Here is an 18,033-nt window from a genome sequence, read left to right as displayed (position 1 = left end):
GACCAGCCACCACTTTAGATCTGCTAAGGTATCTGCTGGTAGGTTCACCATTGCTATACTCCATTCACCGAGCCGTGAGCCCACAATGTAACCAAAGAATGACACTTTTTCAAAATGGTGGGTATAACCCGACCGATGACAAAAACGTCACATTTTTATGTAAAATGTTCTTAGTATCTGTGGTCTTCAATTAAGTAGGGTTCTATGTATGACAGTCAAGACTTTTAGGTTCATTTTACATGTAAACGATTTACTACATATTTCATTAAAATTAAGAAAATAATTTACGGCATTTATTATACATATTTGATTTCAATTAAGTTTGAAAAGATTGCATAAGTTCCACAGATATCGTTCTAAAATATCATTTCTAATGTTGTCAGTATATTACTTTCGTAGTTATTTTTATAAAATATGATCATTACTTCAATCGTGACTTATAAGAACCCTTTTTATGGTTTGTTCACCGTTTGGCTCACGGTTCCATGAATAGGGTAGGTATAGATTGCTGTTCAACACTGCATTGAGGAAAGTGAGGAGAGCCCGGTAATGCAGTCTGCCGTATGGAACAACGAAAACTTGCGAAGTTTAAAAGTCCTATCAAGCTATGCAGGTCTTCTAAGTTTGTCGTGCTGTTTGTCACGTAGTGCGTTTTGTCATTATCTTGTTGATAATGCTTGCGATTTATTCACTTGCCATCCAAAACATGGTGCAAATGATCCCAAAGTAGGCAAATATATCTTGGTGAGCCACCAGAAAATCGAGATACACAATTATAAGTAACCCTTGAGTTTTCAAAGTTTGAGCCACCCAAATTGGTCACTGTGGCGAAGGTCTTGGGTGCCGTGCTTAAGCCAAATGGTAGGCACGTAATCTGAAGCAGTCTTCTTCTGTATACTAGTCGAAGAACATATCTGTGACCTTCGGCTACCGGAAGGTAGAAGTAAGCCTGGGTGAGATACACTTGCACAGCCATTCGTCTTTCTGAAGAAACTCTAGCACCCGAAAAACATTTATTAAACTGAAGGGTTCCGTAATTATGAACTTGTTGAGAACCTTGAGATTGAGTATTGGACGGTTCTTTCCGTCGCCTTTTGGGCACAAGAAACATATTGGAAAGAAAGCTGGCAGAATTTGCAGCTATCAATAGAACTTTTTGTTTTATCATTTGGGATATGACGACATCCATCTCTTTGGACTCTCTGGTCAAATCTGGCATTATCTATCAAAGGTGGCTTTTGGCCAATGGTATGCGATACCCAGTTATTATTTTTAACAAGAAAGGCGGAGCTCCCATTTCTTTCCATTGGTCTTGATATAATGTTAGGCAACCCGCCTGGAAAGTCATAACTTACGTGCCTTGTTGGACGCATCAAAGTCCGGGACATGGTTCCTATTGTAATTTACTCGTGATATCCCAAGGGAGCTTTTAGAGTTTTGCGTCACACGCCATTCAGCGTGAGTGTGATTACCATTTCCCTTCGAGGGAAGGTTATAATGGCGACTCTTCGAAAGTCGATCCAAAAAGCCACCCTGCGAGGGTAGATTGCAATGATGGTACGACCCGCAACATGCATGATTGGTACCCTGCGAGGGTCCGTGATAATGAGCCGACCCCTGCGGGGGATGGCTAGTATACTTACTGGTCCCTGCTTTGTAATGATGCTGCTACTCGCAACATGCAAGATTGGTACCCTGCGCGGGTCCGTGATAATGAACCGACCCCTGCGGGGGGTGGCTAGTATACTTACTGGTCCCTGCTTTGTAATGATGCTGCGACTCGCAAAATGCAAGATTGGTACCCTGCGCGGGTCCGTGATAATGAACCGACCCCTGCGGGGGGTGGCTAGTATACTTACTGGCAGTCCTAGGCGGAGCGTACCAAGTCTTTCAAGGCCGAAAACCATCACACGCCGTGATAATGAGCCGACCCCTACGGGGGGTGGCTAACAGACTTACTGGCAGTCCGAGGGGAGCGTACCAAGTCTTTCAAGGCCGAAAACCATCACGCGCCGTGATAATGAGCCGACCCCCATGGGGGGTGGCTAACAGACTTACTGGCAGTCCGAGGGGAGCGTACCAAGTCTTTCAAGGCCGAAAAGCTTTCTTGACACCACCAGCCCTCTTCAAGTGCGGTAGTGACCAGTCCGAACTAAGGAGATGCTGGTTGGACCGCACCTCACACCATTCTTTTTTTGTCAAAAAGTTGAACGCCTTGCAGGATTGAACTAGGGCCACAGGTGCCTTAGGAACTTCGGGCTTGCTTTCTTTTCCATAGTCACGTGCACGGGCTGTGGTAGCTTTATTATTTACCGCATCCGTATTTGCTTTATAAGTCACTCATTCTGAAAACAAATTACTGAAAAAAAAAGTACACGGAAGAAACTCGTGACAAAAAAAGGGGTAGATGTACAAAATATTAACACTTGATTTCGCAAAATCGAATATCGAACGGTAAAACCGTTAACAAATTGTATAAAATATTATAAACTCACCTGTGTTCTGCGAGAGCACTGAGTTTATTTTTCAACGAAATACTACAGCGGTTGGTTAGACCAACCTTCTCGGGCGGAAAACAAGACGCCAATGACGAACTGTGGCCGCCGAGAACACTCGTCGCCTCCTGCCTGGTGGGGAGTGAAACTGGTCGGTGTGCGAGAGAGATGCAAGATATGGGGTAGAAAAGGACAGAGATAAAAGCGGAAAACACGTAGGTGCCTATCTCAAACTAGTAAGCTTCAAATAACGGTCAAGAATTTAATATCCTCATTTTAAGAGTACTTAATTCCAACACTATATGCCTATCCTGCATACACCTTAACCGCCGTGCAACCATCCCAATCATCCACAATAATTCGAATTAATTATCATCCGTACAATAGCCACTAACCCGATACAATGTACTAATTACATCAAACGGAATACGTGATGAATAGCCAGAATTCCGTGGCCATCATTAGCCAGGCCAAACATTTGGCCACGAGATACCTAGCTTCGAATAACTTCGGATAGCTTCGGATAGCTCCGGATAGCATTGGATAGTTGCAACCTCGCGATCGTGGCTCTAATTACATAAATACGGATCATGGTTTTGGTTGGTCATGTATTGTGACGTATATGTGTTTGTTGAGATTTAATATTGATAATGAAGTACACATAGGGGCATTGTGTAAATCTGTCTGGTAATAAAAATGAGAAAAGTTAACAATTTTGAAGTTGTATCTCAACTATTTCGAAATTATGAGCAATCACATATTATCAGTAATTTTCATCTTATCTATTTATTTTTCATTATGTCCTTATAGGTAGTTGATAGTTGGTCTCACGTACAATTGCATAAGGAATTAAATTAAGCCCTTAGCTTATAGACTCTTACTAAGCAATAAGTTCTTTGTACTGTCTTGATAAATTGTTACGTATATCACAACATTACATGACAACAAACCTACGAAAAGTCACAAATATTTGAGCTAGCAACACCCAAGGCCAATGCGGCAGTACAGAACTCAAACAGCAACAAATAAATCAACGTAAAACTTTATTAGGTCGCAGGCGTTGGGTGCATGCTAATTAAAGACGAATGCTTTTGAATAATTCACTGTGACCTCTTGCGTATTGTGGGTGAGGTATAAAAGACTTACTGAAAAATCATGTGAGAAGATCACATATAGAGAGTATAAAGTATACAAGAGCAGAATAGACTCTTACTAAGCAATAAGTTCTTTGTACTGTCTTGATAAATTGTTACGTATATCACAACATTACATGACAACAAACCTACGAAAAGTCACAAATATTTGAGCTAGCAACACCCAAGGCCAATGCGGCAGTACAGAACTCAAACAGCAACAAATAAATCAACGTAAAACTTTATTAGGTCGCAGGCGTTGGGTGCATGCTAATTAAAGACAATTGCTTTTGAATAATTCACTGTGACCTCTTGCGTATTGTGGGTGAGGTATAAAAGACTTACTGAAAAATCATGTGAGAAGATCACATATAGAGAGTATAAAGTATACAAGAGCAGAATATTACAGAGCTTCCACACTACCAAGCGGATTTTCCGCTCGGTTTTTCTGAGCGACATCGCTTGGTTTATACGGGCAGTGTCGTAGCAAATACTTGACAACTGCCTATACTATACATGACATTTAAAAACGAGCTGGGTTTTGTTACGCGCGACTAATATCAGCTAGTGTGAAAGCGCTGTAATACTGTAATTTGGTTTTGAACAGGATTGGTGTTCCACAGGAAGAAAGAACGAGAATTAGAAACAATGGGGGATAGTTATGAACAGCAGTGGTATTACAGAGTCAAATAAATGGCTATTTATTAATAACAATTCTAAAGCCCTAGTTATATTGGAGAGATTGGTATTATATAGAACATATTTTTTTCCACACCAACGTTACGTAAGTTTAAGTGTTGTAATTTTGACTTAAATTCTGTAAATAATACGTAAGCGTATAAAATTGCCAATTCGCACTGAACAAGCGCGGTGATCGACGTTCGTGCTTGAAAAGGGCCTTTGCTCTACATAAATGCAGTAAAGTAATACTTAATTTTATGTTTAAATATTTAAGATATTTGCAGCCTCGTTTATGGGTGCCGCAAGTATAAAATTAATTAATTAATTATATAGTTATTATTATAGTCAATATATAGTTATAGTATAGTTAGTAAAAAAAAGTCGTGGTGGCCTAGTGGGTAAAGGACCAATCTCTCAAGTATGAGGACGCGGGTTCGATCCCAGGTCAGGCAAGTACCAATGCAACTTTTCTAAGTCTGTATGTACTTTCTAAGTATATCTTAGACACCATTGGCTGTGTTTCGGATGGCACGTTAAACTGTAGGTCCCGGCTGTCATTGAACATCCTTGGCAATCGTTACGGGTAGTCAGAACCCAGTAAGTCTGACACCAGTCTAACCAAGGGGTATCGGGTTGCCCGGGTAACTGGGTTGAGGAGGTCAGATAGGCAGTCGCTTCTTGTAAAGCACTGGTACTCAGTTGAATCCGGTTAGACTGGAAGCCGACCCCAACATGATTGGGAAAAAGGCTCGGAGGATGATGAGTTATTATTATAGTTGTTGGAATAAGAATTGCTTAGTGTACATGTAATAACATATTGCTTAAGTTTTTAATAATTTTTAACTACTATTTGTACCGCTATTCAAAAATTACCTCTCTTGCTTGCCCTCAACAAACTTGCCCTCTATCAATTTTACTAGCTAATGAACCTAATAGTAGTCATACTTTCTGCCCAAAACAGATGACATATTTTGTTACTGACATACTTTTTTAATGAAAATGTGGTTCTTCTGTACAAAACTTTCAGTTGAAACCGAGCCTTCTCAGTGACGTAATCAGTGTCGACTTTGGAAGTAGTCCAAAAGAGAACTTTGAGCCTGAAACCGGTGTGAGTTATGTATTATTTTATTTTATTATGTACCTCGTAGTGAAATGGAAAATTTTGGTCTAGACTTAGTAGATCATAGTTTCTATTTAGATGTAGGATAAGATTTTCAAGTACGTAGTAATTCTTTCAGAGGGCGATGTTATCTGTGTGTGAATCGTACAAATAGGTACGTATAAGACAGAAAATAATATCTACACACCTTTTTTGTTTTTCTTTAAGTCGAAAACTCAGATGGTAATAATTTTTGATTTCATCTTTTAAATAATATCTGTATCTTTTGAATAATAATAATCTTCTACGTGCCTTTTCCAACTTTAACAAAACTAAACTATCTATAATATCCAAAGAAAGAGTTCAATACATAAAAACAAACAAACCAAAAACTACCACAACTGCAGTCAATAATTTCAACTTCAATGTTGCCAACGGCCAAAACTTTACCAAACTAATAATAGGGAAATGAATTGGTAATGCTTGAACCGAATTTGAAACATTGATCAATTTGACCTGAAATCGGGTCACAGTCGAAATATATTTATTTTAGGTGATATTCTTAAAATGTATTCAGAGCCGCAAAATGTCTACTGTTGAACGAAGGTCTTCCCCAATTCGGGGAGATTTGCCCATACTCACCGCGCTGGTCATAAGTGTTGGTGACCTCAGTGTGGGATATTTTTAGCTTCGAAGATGCTGCTACCCATCTCCAGGCAAGATATTTAATATTCCACTTGGTGCTATGTGGTGGTTACACCGCCAGCAGGGTGTCGGACAAGTAAGGTTGGTAATCGGGACAGCACGATATTGGTTCGACCTCGTTATATGTTACAATGTATACGTGATATAAAATCCAATGATAAGCAAAACTGGGTCACTTACAAATTAGTTTGTTTATTTGTAACTTCTCTGCCCACGGCGTCGCCCACATTTCTCGGTAATAAAACATAGCTTTTAGCACTCAGAGATAATGTTGTTTCCCATTAGTGAAATAATTGTTGAATTGGTACAGTAATTCCGGACTATCCCCTACATACAAAGTTACATACAGTTTATTGAACCGTATGTAGGTACCTATTACAGTATAGAATATACACTTACTTCATTCATTGCTAAGAGTGCTTTCATTGAGATCTAGACACACGGCAGTGTGTCCGCCAAGTTCGAGCAAAAAAAGCGACACACCGGCCGTGGGTTATATTACACGAACCATTTCGGGCCAAATTCGACCCCCCTGTAACTCAAAATCTATTTTATTTACGCATATCAAATTTCTAGTATCTGTTGAGACCCCCTCACTTATCTAAAATACAAAATTTCATTAATATACCTATTGTAGGTCTTGAGATATTGACGTCAGAAAATCGCTATTTTTACTATACACTCACTGACTGACTGACTCACTCATCAAAAACCTAGACCACTTCCAATGGTCGTATTGACTTGAAATTTGGCATGGAGGTAGGTCTTTATGTCAAGGTAAAGGGAAAAATCTGAAAATGGCCAAGTGTGAGTCGGTTTCAAAATAATGAAGGTGTTTTATACCCGGTGTAAATTTATACCCCTAAGGAACTAAAACGAACTAAATTTATCTATATTTATATAATATATCTTCGAATGGTCGTACCGATCTGAAATTCGTTACAAAGGTTTGTATTTAGTCAAAGTAAAGTAAAAAATTGAAAACGGCCAAGTGTGAATCACTTTCGAAAATAACGAATGTGTAACTTTGATCCACGAACATAATATATGATAACATGTCATGTCAGTCAGTTGGTAAATCTAGTTCATTTCTTTGTAATAAACATAGTGCATATTAAAAAATCTGAAAGATAGTATAAATGAGACATTTCTTTAACTAACTACTCTTGTTTCCGGAGCGGGGAAACTATTGAAATTACTAAGTATTACTACTAAGGAATTTCGGGAGACAAATTAAAAGCGTGTTACCGATTCTGAGGTACTTTTAATTGTAAAAAAACTAATCTACTGTCTGACCCATCTCGGCGCGACATCTCCGGTGGGGCGACTTATCTACCTAAGTTCTTAAAATTATAGTCAGCACATTATACATGTGTGCGTACAGACTTAATCTAGGGCCGAAGGCTGGGTGGTCACCATAGCTCCTCCGACCTTAAGAGGAAAATTATCGGGAGAATCGATTTTAGATTGGTTCCGATAATTTTTCTTGAAACACGTGTATTTCAGCAATTTGAGCCGAACAACATAAACGGAAAATACAAAAATACTTAAAATAACTAAACCTAAGGTCACGTACACCAAGGACGCACTGAAGCTACTGTCCCTTTTATCAAAAACACTTTCGATCACTTCACTATGTTTTAACGAATACGCCATATATTTCACTTCGTCTAGATTTATGCCCTTCATATCAAGTGCACGTGTACTGGATAGCTGTGCGTTAGTGCGTAACTGAGGTAAGGCGATGATTGGTACTCTTTTCACCACATCGGACTCTATGAAGATACGATGATTAATGTGTATGCCATGAATCTCCACCTCACAGGGTTCTTCGATGGTCATCAGGTAAGTACCAAATACCAATTGTCTACTGGTCTCATCCTTGCATCGTTCTGTTAGTGTGGTCTTCTCTTCACTATACAGGATCCAGTTGTTGTTAGCGACTTGTTGGACTCTGACCTGTTCGATTTCTATTGGATGTTGTTTGCAAAGGGTAAGGTCGTTTTCGAAATTCATAAGCTGTTCGACACAGGTAAGTTCATAGAAGGGGATCCTGTTGTCTGCAGTGCAGAGGAAGCGAGCACCGGCAGAGAATGGTCTACACGGTATTGCGATTGGTGAGTATCTATTTTCTTTCGCCAATAGGTAAGGGTATTTGGGGAAAATAGCTAGGGTCTTATTTTCGGTGTCATGGAAAATTGGTAGGGAGTAAATCTTATAATAGTTATAAGTAACATTATCGGTAAGTGGTATCTCCATTATAAACGTTATTTGATTACTTTTAATAAATGATTTAACACATATAATCTCTTCTATTTTTAACAAGTTCGCTTCGGCGGGAGGATATATTAAGCTTTCATATTCGGATATTAATTTAAGATGATATAAAAGTTCTGAAGAATTAACAATTGATTGATGTAAAATAGAGACTCTGCTTAATGCAAGTGCAGTTTCGATTTCACTTAATCTAATAAATATAGTACGAAAGTTACTCATGAAAACATTGAACAACCCAGTTAAGTACGTCAGAAAAATCCAACTATTTTGCTGAGCAGTTAAATCTTTAATTAATGTTTCAATTTTAGTTAACCTGTTATGGAAGTTAATTGTATTCTGTTCAATAGTTTCAGTGGCATTAATAAAACTGTCAAACATTTTAGAGACCAATGTTAACCTTTTAGATATAGTGATTTGACCTTGATTCAATTTAGAAATGAGATTATCATACTTCAACGCATCATCATGATCCAAATTACCGGTAACAATTTTTATAATAGAGCCCAGTGGATTAATGAGTCCTCGTTTAGATCGTTTGGATGGTATAAGCTGTTGGTATTTTTCTACAGTTAAATCACGTATGGAATCTGTATGCATTTTAATAGTCATAATTTCTTGTGAGTATGATGCATTCCAATCAATTAAATTACAAAGCGCTTGATAGTTGGTAGAGATGTAGTTAAGGTCAGTATAAATTTGATCTAGGCTGATGATCTTTACAATAGTCCACTGATCAGTTTGGAAATATGCATGACCTTGTTTCACCGGTAAAACTCCTGGATTACCTTCAAGATTTTGCAGATGAAGGGCCAGCGACAGCATCGTGACTGTCATCAATAATATGCCGCACCTGTGGAGGACGTTTTATATTTTTAATAGGAATTTTGGTATCCCTTTCTCCTATTTTTATAGGTAAAATATTTTTATCTGCTTTGCCTGTTACTACAGCTTTTATATATCGGGGCTTATCCTTACTTTTACGCTTATTTATGTCTTTACCGAAAACAATTTCTCCTTTTTTAAACTTTATTTCACCTTCACCACCCTTACTCTCTCTATTCTTTTCTTTAATATTAACCATTTTGTCTGCTAAGTGTTCGTATAATGTTTTTATTCTTTTTGCATGATCTTTTACTAATTTTTGGAAATAACGTTTTTCTAATTCTATGCTAAACGGACTGCTTGAGTCGGTATGTCCGAAGACAACTTCAAATGGTGCAAGTTCAGTGACTGAGTGAATAGTGTGATTGTATGCCAGAACAGAATAAGTCATAACCGAAGCCGCATCAGTACATTGTTTTTCGTATTTGGCCAGTCTGTAAATTTCTATTATAGTGGAGTGGAACCTCTCAATAAGACCCATTGAATTGGGGTTATTAGGGGTTCCAATGTGGAAATCAATTTTATGTAAATTCAAAAATTCCTTAATTAGTTCATTATTAAATTCGGTTCCGGGGTCTGAGCTTATTCTTCTGGGTGTACCGTAATACGAAAAATATTTCATCAGTGCTCTAGTTACTTCGGGAGTTGATTTTCCCTGAGTTTCGATTGCCTGACCTAATTTGCTAAATGCGTCAATTATAGTTAAATAAGTTTTACCTTCTATACTAAAAAGATCTATAAATAGCTCTTGAAAAGGCGCGTCTTGGGTTTGTGTTAGTTGTAATATAGGTTTGATGGGTTTCCTATCATATTTCATTCTACGGCACCCATCGCAACTGTTTATGACTGCTGTTACAGTTTCCTGCATTCTATTCCAATAATAATTTCTACGGAGCCTAACTAGCGTTTCTTTTATGCCTCTATGACAGGTCTTTCCTTCATGGTGTTTAAGTATAAGTGCCTTTTGCTCTCCTTCATCTTCTACAAAAATAACTCTTTCTGTACATTCAAATAGGTTAATAGTTCCCTTTCTGAATAGTTCAATTATTATATTGCTAAATAGTTTCCGATGTTCATTCTCCTCAAAATAAATGAAATATTTTAATTTTGGCTGTATGTATTCCTTTAAAAAGTCCTTTACTAATTGCGGATTATCTTTTGGCAGGAAAACTTCTAATATCTTTTGTTTGTCACGTGACAGGTTCTTAACATGCATTTGATTTTTAAACCATGAAAATATTAAGATTTGATTCGGCTTGGTGTCGATCGCCTCATGTAAAATAGGTATACCGGTTGATTCTAATTCTACAGCGGAATGAACGGTTTCGTTCGACTTACTGGACACTGATCGTATTGGATACTCATTTGTATCGTAGTGAACTTCTCTAATATTGTCGGAAAAATCTATAGGACTACAGGTCATAGTTCGACTAGAATCAGATATCGTTACTGTTGATGAACCTTTACTATCTGCACATTCATTTAGATTTTTATCTTCCTTCTCATCAATATTAACTGCTAGAGACTGATTTTCGTCGTCTGTGAGTAAGGCATTGATTTTTATTCTGGACAGAGCGTCTGCATTTGTATTTTGTTTGCCGTTTTTGTGAATTAAATCAAAGTCGTAATCTTGCAAACGTAACCGCCAACGTGTGAGTTTGCTACTAGGGTCTTTAAGAGATTGGAGCCAAGTTAAGGGACGGTGGTCAGTATATATATAGAATTTTCTACCGTACAGATAGGGCCTAAAATGCTTTACTGCCCACACTATAGCGAGCAGTTCACGTTCGATGGTACTATAACGTGATTCTGTATCACTGAGGGTACGACTAGCATACGCAATGGGCTTGTCACTGCCAATCTGTCCTTGTGACAGCACAGCGCCTAGAGCGACATTGGATGCGTCGGTCGTCAGTATAAATGTTTTGTCATAGTCAGGGTATTGTAACAGTGGGGCATGTGTCAGGAGTTCCTTGCATTTGTTAAATGCGTCTATGTATTTCTGGTCAATAACAATTTTGTTGCGCTTTTTTAAGCAGGCTGTCAATGGTTGAGTAATTTTTGCAAAATCTTTTATAAAACGTCTGTAGTAACCTACAAGTCCAAGAAAGCTCTTAATCTCTGTCGTTGTCTTTGGTAACGGGTAATTCAATACAGCGTTTATTTTGTCGTCATTAGGCTTTAGCCCGTCTTTAGTTATAGTGTGTCCAAGGTAGAGCACTTCTTTGCGTAAAAATTCAGATTTGTCTAATTGAATTTTCATGTTAGTTGTTCTAAGTCGGTCAAATACAATTCTTAATTTATTTATCATTTCGTCAAGGCTATTTCCGTAAATTATTATGTCATCCAAGTATACCATGCAGTGGAGTCCTTGCAGACCACGCAAAATATTATCCATGGTCCGTTGGAAGGTAGCAGGAGCGGTTTTAAGTCCAAACGGCATTCTGAGAAACTCAAAATGGCCATTTTGCGTCGAAAAAGCTGTCTTCTGTCTATCCTTCTCTTCTACTTCTATTTGGTGGTAGCCGCTTGCTAGATCCAATGTGGTGAAGTACACACTCTTTCCTAGTTTGTCGAAAAGGTCATTAATATTAGGTAGGGGGTATTTGTCGTCTATGGTTATGTCATTCAGTCGTCTGTAGTCTATTACCATCCTGTATTTAATTTCACCAGACGCATCCTTCTTTTTAGGGACAAGGTGAACTGGAGCACTCCAAGGGGAATGAGATTCTTGTATAACATTTTCATGAAGTAATTTTTCTACCTGATTATTTATTTCGTTTTGGATGAAAGGTGCCTGTCTATAGGGTTTAATGTATATAGGATCTTCATTTTTGGTACGTATGTGATGTTTAACCTGATTAGTAAACGTAAGGGGGATTTGGTCACAGTAGAATATGTCCTTATATTCCCTACAAAGTGCATAAATTTTCTCACGTTCTTCGCCATTGGTATGATCGAGTCTTAATTTATCTAAATTTTCTTCAAGTAATTTGTCAATTTCTAGAGGAGTATTGGTCGTAGTAAAATTAATGTTGTATTCTGTATTTTCATATGGCGTTACTGTGAAAGGTTGGCAAATAGTCAGTTGTTTTGGGCAATCTGAAGTGTTTTGAATTACTGTAAATGCGTATCCACTATCACAGTTTACTAAAGCACTAGGCATTCGTAGTCCATTTCGAAATTCTTGGTAGTCAAGAATAGCGTCACCTGAATATTGATCTACTGGCAATTTAAATCGTTGTTCTGAACGTGGCTGTACAGTAATTTTATAATTTAAATTATTATTGATTATTGGAATACAAGTGGAATTCGTTTTTAAGATTCGTTCTTTTAGATCAATAATTGCACCTAATTGCTGTAAAAGGTCGTTACCTATAAGCCCGTCATACCGTGGATCTACTTCGTATACATAGAACTTATGCCAATCGTCACTAACAAAGGTAGGTAGAAGAGGAATTTCTATTACTTCATTATGTCTACTAGTAGCATGAGTACTAACCACCTGAAAATTTTCATTACGTATATAGTCGTAAAAATACTCATATGCTTTTGTAGGACTAATGAACGATCTCATACTACCAGTATCTATCATCATTTTTGCGTCTATCTCTTCTACATAAATATACGGTAGCTCTAAATTAGAGTCAAAATTTAATTCTAAGATTTCTTGTCCGTCGAGGCACTCTCCTGAAAATCCAGTGCCTGAATTTCATTTTCTGATTGTAATTCATAGTCAACATGAGTCTCGTCATGATAATTAATTTCATTTGAGTCACCATAATAGTCATCGTCATAGTTAGAGTAATAGTTATTGTAATAAGGCTCATAGTCGTCAGCAGACAATTCATTTAAATTGAAACCTTGTGGTACATTCGATTTAGGTTGGGCTGTTCGCATAGACACATCAGTAGTTTGCGTTTGGGGTTTTAGTATTTGTGGGGTATTAGAATTATTGGGGGATTTGTAACCAAACTGCTGAGGTTGCAACGGTTTATAGCCAAACTGTGGCGGTGGCCTGTATCCTAATTGTTGGGGTGGCCTGTACCCAAATGGTTGAGGTGGCCTATACCCGAATTGTTGAGGTGGCCTGTACCCGAATTGTTGGGGTGGCCTGTACCCAAATTGTTGAGATTGGGGTAAGTACCCAGGCTTGGGGCGTGATGTTAATGCATTTGGTAATTGACCTTGGGGCTGATTGAATTTATTCTGTGGAATACCGAAATTAAATTTAGGTGTGGTAATATTATTTGGCAATAAAGGTTTGTATCCCGCTGGCGTCATTACCAATTTTGATCCGAAACTGCTAGATTGACCGTAAATGCGATTCCTAGTATTATACTGCTCTAAGAAATTAACTTCCTCAAGTACTATACTCAAGGCCGCTTCTAAACTAGAGGGTGCCTTAAGCCTTACAATACGAACCATATTCTCTGGGAGATTGTATAAGAACACATTCAAGGCCGTATTGTTATAAATAATTGTCTTTGCACTCTTCAAATCAGTATCCTCAATCATGTTGACCTTGGACATCAATAATGATCGAACACTTTGGATTCTATTACAAAATTCTAAATAACTTTCACCGGATTTAATTTTTAAGGATTCTAATTCGATATTAATGCACGCTTCGCTACGCGGGTCTCCAAAATGTTGAATAAGTAGATCTTTAAAAGCAGACCATGTCACAATATCTTCACGTTCTGATAAGAGCGCTGCGGCGTCATCTCTCAATCGACTAGTTAAAACATTATAAACGTAAAGATTTTGTTCGTGGCTACCCTTATATCGGTCAAGGACATACTGACACTTTCGCAAATAAAGATTTAACTGTCTTTTATCACCATTATACAAAGGTATTAATTGAATAATTTCTTTGGGTATTTGTTCAATAGTCACTGAAGTCGTCATGTTCACAGAGTAGAGAACGGAACAGATAAAACAATTCGTGAGAGTACAATTGACTATGCTATGAAACACACAAGATAACACAATTCAAACATAACACACGTAAATCAGAAAATAATTAGACGCAAAATGTATGTAATAGTTTAGGTAATAAAATTAAAAATATTAATGTATAAAATATATATTTTTTTTTATATTAGGTGTAGAATTACATACACTTTACTTATTACTTTTAATAAAACACATTTATAAAAATATCAATGCAAAGAATACACTTGAGATAACAATTAATTGGCGTCTCTGAAAGTTTAACTACTCTATGTCGGTTCTATTTATAGAACACAATGAGATAAGCCAATAATCTAAATGAACACGTTATAATGAGAGAGGTTTAATCTCAAAATAATGTAGGTATTAAGTATTGGGGGATAGAGGAACATGGATTGGCGAAAAAATCACTCACCAGCCAGCTGCTACTCTCATCCTTGGTATTCCTTTGTTTGCCCACACGCACCAAGAGTAATTTATTTGGTTCGTCGGATTTCACTCGTCCTTAAATTCCCACAGCTATCGTGCAGCTCGTCCTCGAGACACGCGACGAATTTAAAACCGCGAAGAATTTAGGAATATAACAGCGAAATCCTACCGGCTGCGCCACTCTTGTTTCCGGAGCGGGGAAACTATTGAAATTACTAAGTATTACTACTAAGGAATTTCGGGAGACAAATTAAAAGCGTGTTACCGATTCTGAGGTACTTTTAATTGTAAAAAAACTAATCTACTGTCTGACCCATCTCGGCGCGACATCTCCGGTGGGGCGACTTATCTACCTAAGTTCTTAAAATTATAGTCAGCACATTATACATGTGTGCGTACAGACTTAATCTAGGGCCGAAGGCTGGGTGGTCACCATAGCTAACTTCATCATAAGAAAAAAATAAAATAAACAACCTTACAAAAATAAATGAAATCCCACCCGAAACAAAAATGTGAAAGACTGCCAAGTTCGATAATATGGGAATGCTTCGCCTATAAAAGAAGTGAGATCTGAATAAGTACCAAGTTCCATTCACATACCTCAGTTAAAAATAGTTACTTTTTAATAATGTTACTTGGCAAGTTTTAATAGAAAATTAAATACTTGATTCATTGCGTTTAGTAGGGTTATAACAAAGTGTGTGAAAACTTGCCAAGTAACATCATTAAAAAGTAACTATTTTTAACTGAGGTATGTGAATGGAACTTGGTACTTATTCAGATCTCACTTCTTTTATAGGCGAAGCATTCCCATATTATCGAACTTGGCAGTCTTTCACATTTTTGTTTCGGGTGGGATAACTTTTCACAAACCTTAATCGTGTCAAGCTAGTCAATATGGAAAAATGAATTATGAATGAAATAGACATTAATGCTATTACACAATAGTTTAGGTATATACCTAAACTTTTCTAAAATCACCTACGTTCAGAAGTTGCCAGAGCAAAAATCGTACGTTTTAATGTAGCAGAATTCCAGAAAGATCACAATGTTCAACAATATGCAGTTGTAAAACTATTGGGCCAAACCCAGGATGTAGGTCAGAGACTAATTGCAGGCCGGTGCAGACCACCATTTGCCTGCATATTCTACTGAAAAATACATTTAGGAGCTACATAACCGGGTCACTAGCAAAAAAGTTTTTATTACGATTTAAATGGTATTTTATAACATGCGCCAAGTAATAACAAGAAATATTTTACATGTAAAAGGAAATAAACGCTGTCGATTACTGAAAACTGTTATGGAAAGTTCACATGAAAGGAATTTTTATTGTGTTGCTGGGGAGTTTGTTCCACTATTTCTTCTTCCCAGCAAAAACTCATAGGAAGTGGAGAATGGCGGGCATTTTTGGGTGCTGTCTTTTGAAAACTTGACCTTCAAAAGGTTCTGATTTTTAGCCTGCTTAGAATAAATTGCTTTTTAGTCTTGAAGGGCTGTGTGAAATTCTTTTCAATAGGTTTCTGAATCCAACAAAATATCTGGATGTTTTTATTTCTGAGCTCATATCATAAAATTTAATGTTCAGGATTTGTCTTTGACGTTTGCCTATGATAACAATTATAATTACACGGGGATTAAAACATTTTGCCTAGTAATTAAAAGTATTTCCCAGAGAAAGCAACCCAATATTCCGACTACAACCTACTTCATTGTTACATGAAAACTTCTTTCGCTTAACAAAACTGTTATCGTGAAAGATACATTAATATTTCGAAAGTACTTTAATATTTCTAAGTAATATCGCAGGATCTTCTCCAGTCTAGTAAACATTTGATCCGAGCTGTTATTCTAGCAAGTTTCGGATGAATAATATTTTGAATTTCAAATCGCGCTAAAGTTATCGCTGGTTTCAAGCGTTAAGGAACACATTTTTAGGGAACTAAATGCTAATGCAGTATGAATTTGTGTAATGCTTTTAGGAGATAACAAAGTGGTTATTATAAAATGTTTGGCCTTTTTAAACCTTCTATAACACGAGGTCTGTAGAGTACCATCTCTAGTGCTGGGTTTAAATCATTGTTTTTTTATTATCGTTTCTTTCTCGGTCACTAGTTCAGGATTGAGCATCACACTATATAAGCTTACTCTCAGGTTGTTCATACCGGCAAAAACTTCAAAATCGACTATACCAATCTTTTACAGGTTTTATACCAACTTTTTTCATACATTAACCTATTCCTTCCTACATTCGAGTGAGAGAAAATCTCAACATTCCTTCTTACCATAACGTTCAAGGGAGCAAACGTGCCCAAGTCATGAGGAAACCCCATCAACAGCAGGGCATTGACGTCGTTCTCACTACATTACACTTAACGCGCATATAATCTTATGTTATAGTTCCAACGATGTGATTATACCAACTCTTATGGGGGATGAAGGAGCTTGTTATCTATTTCTGCTGTTAAGACAGTAGTATTGGCGCACATGTAATTATTGAGTATCACAAGTCATTATTGAGTAAAATAGAATGTATGTAATTACAAGTAAGGTTTTTGTTATTTTCGGGGTAACTTGGGCTAAAAGTATGTAAAAATTTACGTATGTGCTACATGGATTGTTCCATCTGAAAGGGTCAATTGCAAACACAAAAACAACCACCAAATTAGGGGTCCTGCAACTCACGATACGAAACCATTCGACCAAAACCGTTCCGTACAAGGAAACATCGAAACACGAGGCCATCAGAGCAAACGTCACTCGCACACCATTACACCTAACTGACATTAAATCTAACGTTATCGCCCGACGCCGGCCATTTCCCGACGTCAAGCAACAATCTAGAGTAGTCCTGTGAATAAATCAGCTAGGGCACCTCTGATCCCTTAAATAAGTGGGTTCTCGTGTGTGAAATATCGAGTACGGGTGAGTTTGTGAGATGTATGCGTTGGAGTAGCGGGGTAGACGAAGTTGGGTTCTGTAGGTTGTGCGAGCTTGTACTTTTGGTTACTGTGTAAAAAATTTGCAAAAATAAATTGAGAAAACGTTTTTAGCTTAAAATGCTGTAATTAATTAATGATGTAATTATTTTAAACATAAAGAATTACCTTTGTATTTAAGGATTTTCGTCAATTCGGCTGACATATTTATTTGCTGTAAGGCGATAAGTCTTAATATTTTATTTTTCAGTTTGGAATTCCTGTATCGGACAATTGAAACAAATATGCATATAAACTAGTAAATCAACATAATATTCAAAAGGAAAACGTGGTGTAATACATTTCTAGAGAGTTATTATACCCGTATATAAATTCAGTAGGAGTGGCTGCGTTATATCTCGTACTTTTGAAATATTTCATGCACAATTTTGGAGTCG

General features: G+C 37.3%; 2 protein-coding genes across 2 annotated transcripts in view; both read right to left on the bottom strand.

Moving 5' to 3' along the window:
- Window positions 1-18,033, bottom strand: part of LOC124636594 (acyl-CoA:lysophosphatidylglycerol acyltransferase 1) — a 267,980-nt gene that overhangs the window by 139,451 nt on the left and 110,496 nt on the right. The window lies entirely within an intron of this gene.
- Window positions 7,366-14,921, bottom strand: LOC124636595. The gene is made up of 2 exons (XM_047172755.1): window positions 14,644-14,921; window positions 7,366-9,240 (listed from the first exon to the last, which is right to left on the bottom strand). The coding sequence occupies exons 1-2, from the start codon at window positions 14,661-14,663 to the stop codon at window positions 7,500-7,502; spliced, it is 1,761 nt and encodes a 586-aa protein (XP_047028711.1). The 5' UTR covers window positions 14,664-14,921; the 3' UTR covers window positions 7,366-7,499.

This window comes from Helicoverpa zea, chromosome 14 (genome assembly GCF_022581195.2).
Source record: "Helicoverpa zea isolate HzStark_Cry1AcR chromosome 14, ilHelZeax1.1, whole genome shotgun sequence".
Classification (NCBI taxonomy): Eukaryota; Metazoa; Arthropoda; class Insecta; order Lepidoptera; family Noctuidae; genus Helicoverpa; species Helicoverpa zea.
Note: the sequence above shows the minus strand (reverse complement) of the source record. Positions and strands in the feature narration are given on the sequence as shown.

Excerpts from the sequence above, each read along its gene's own strand:
- LOC124636595 (XM_047172755.1), bottom strand. The coding sequence starts at position 14,663 with ATGAGAGTAGCAGCTGGCTG. Across the intron at positions 9,241-14,643 it reads ATGAGAGTAGCAGCTGGCTG|GTGCGGCATATTATTGATGA; the intron begins GTGAGTGATTTT and ends CGTCCTCCACAG.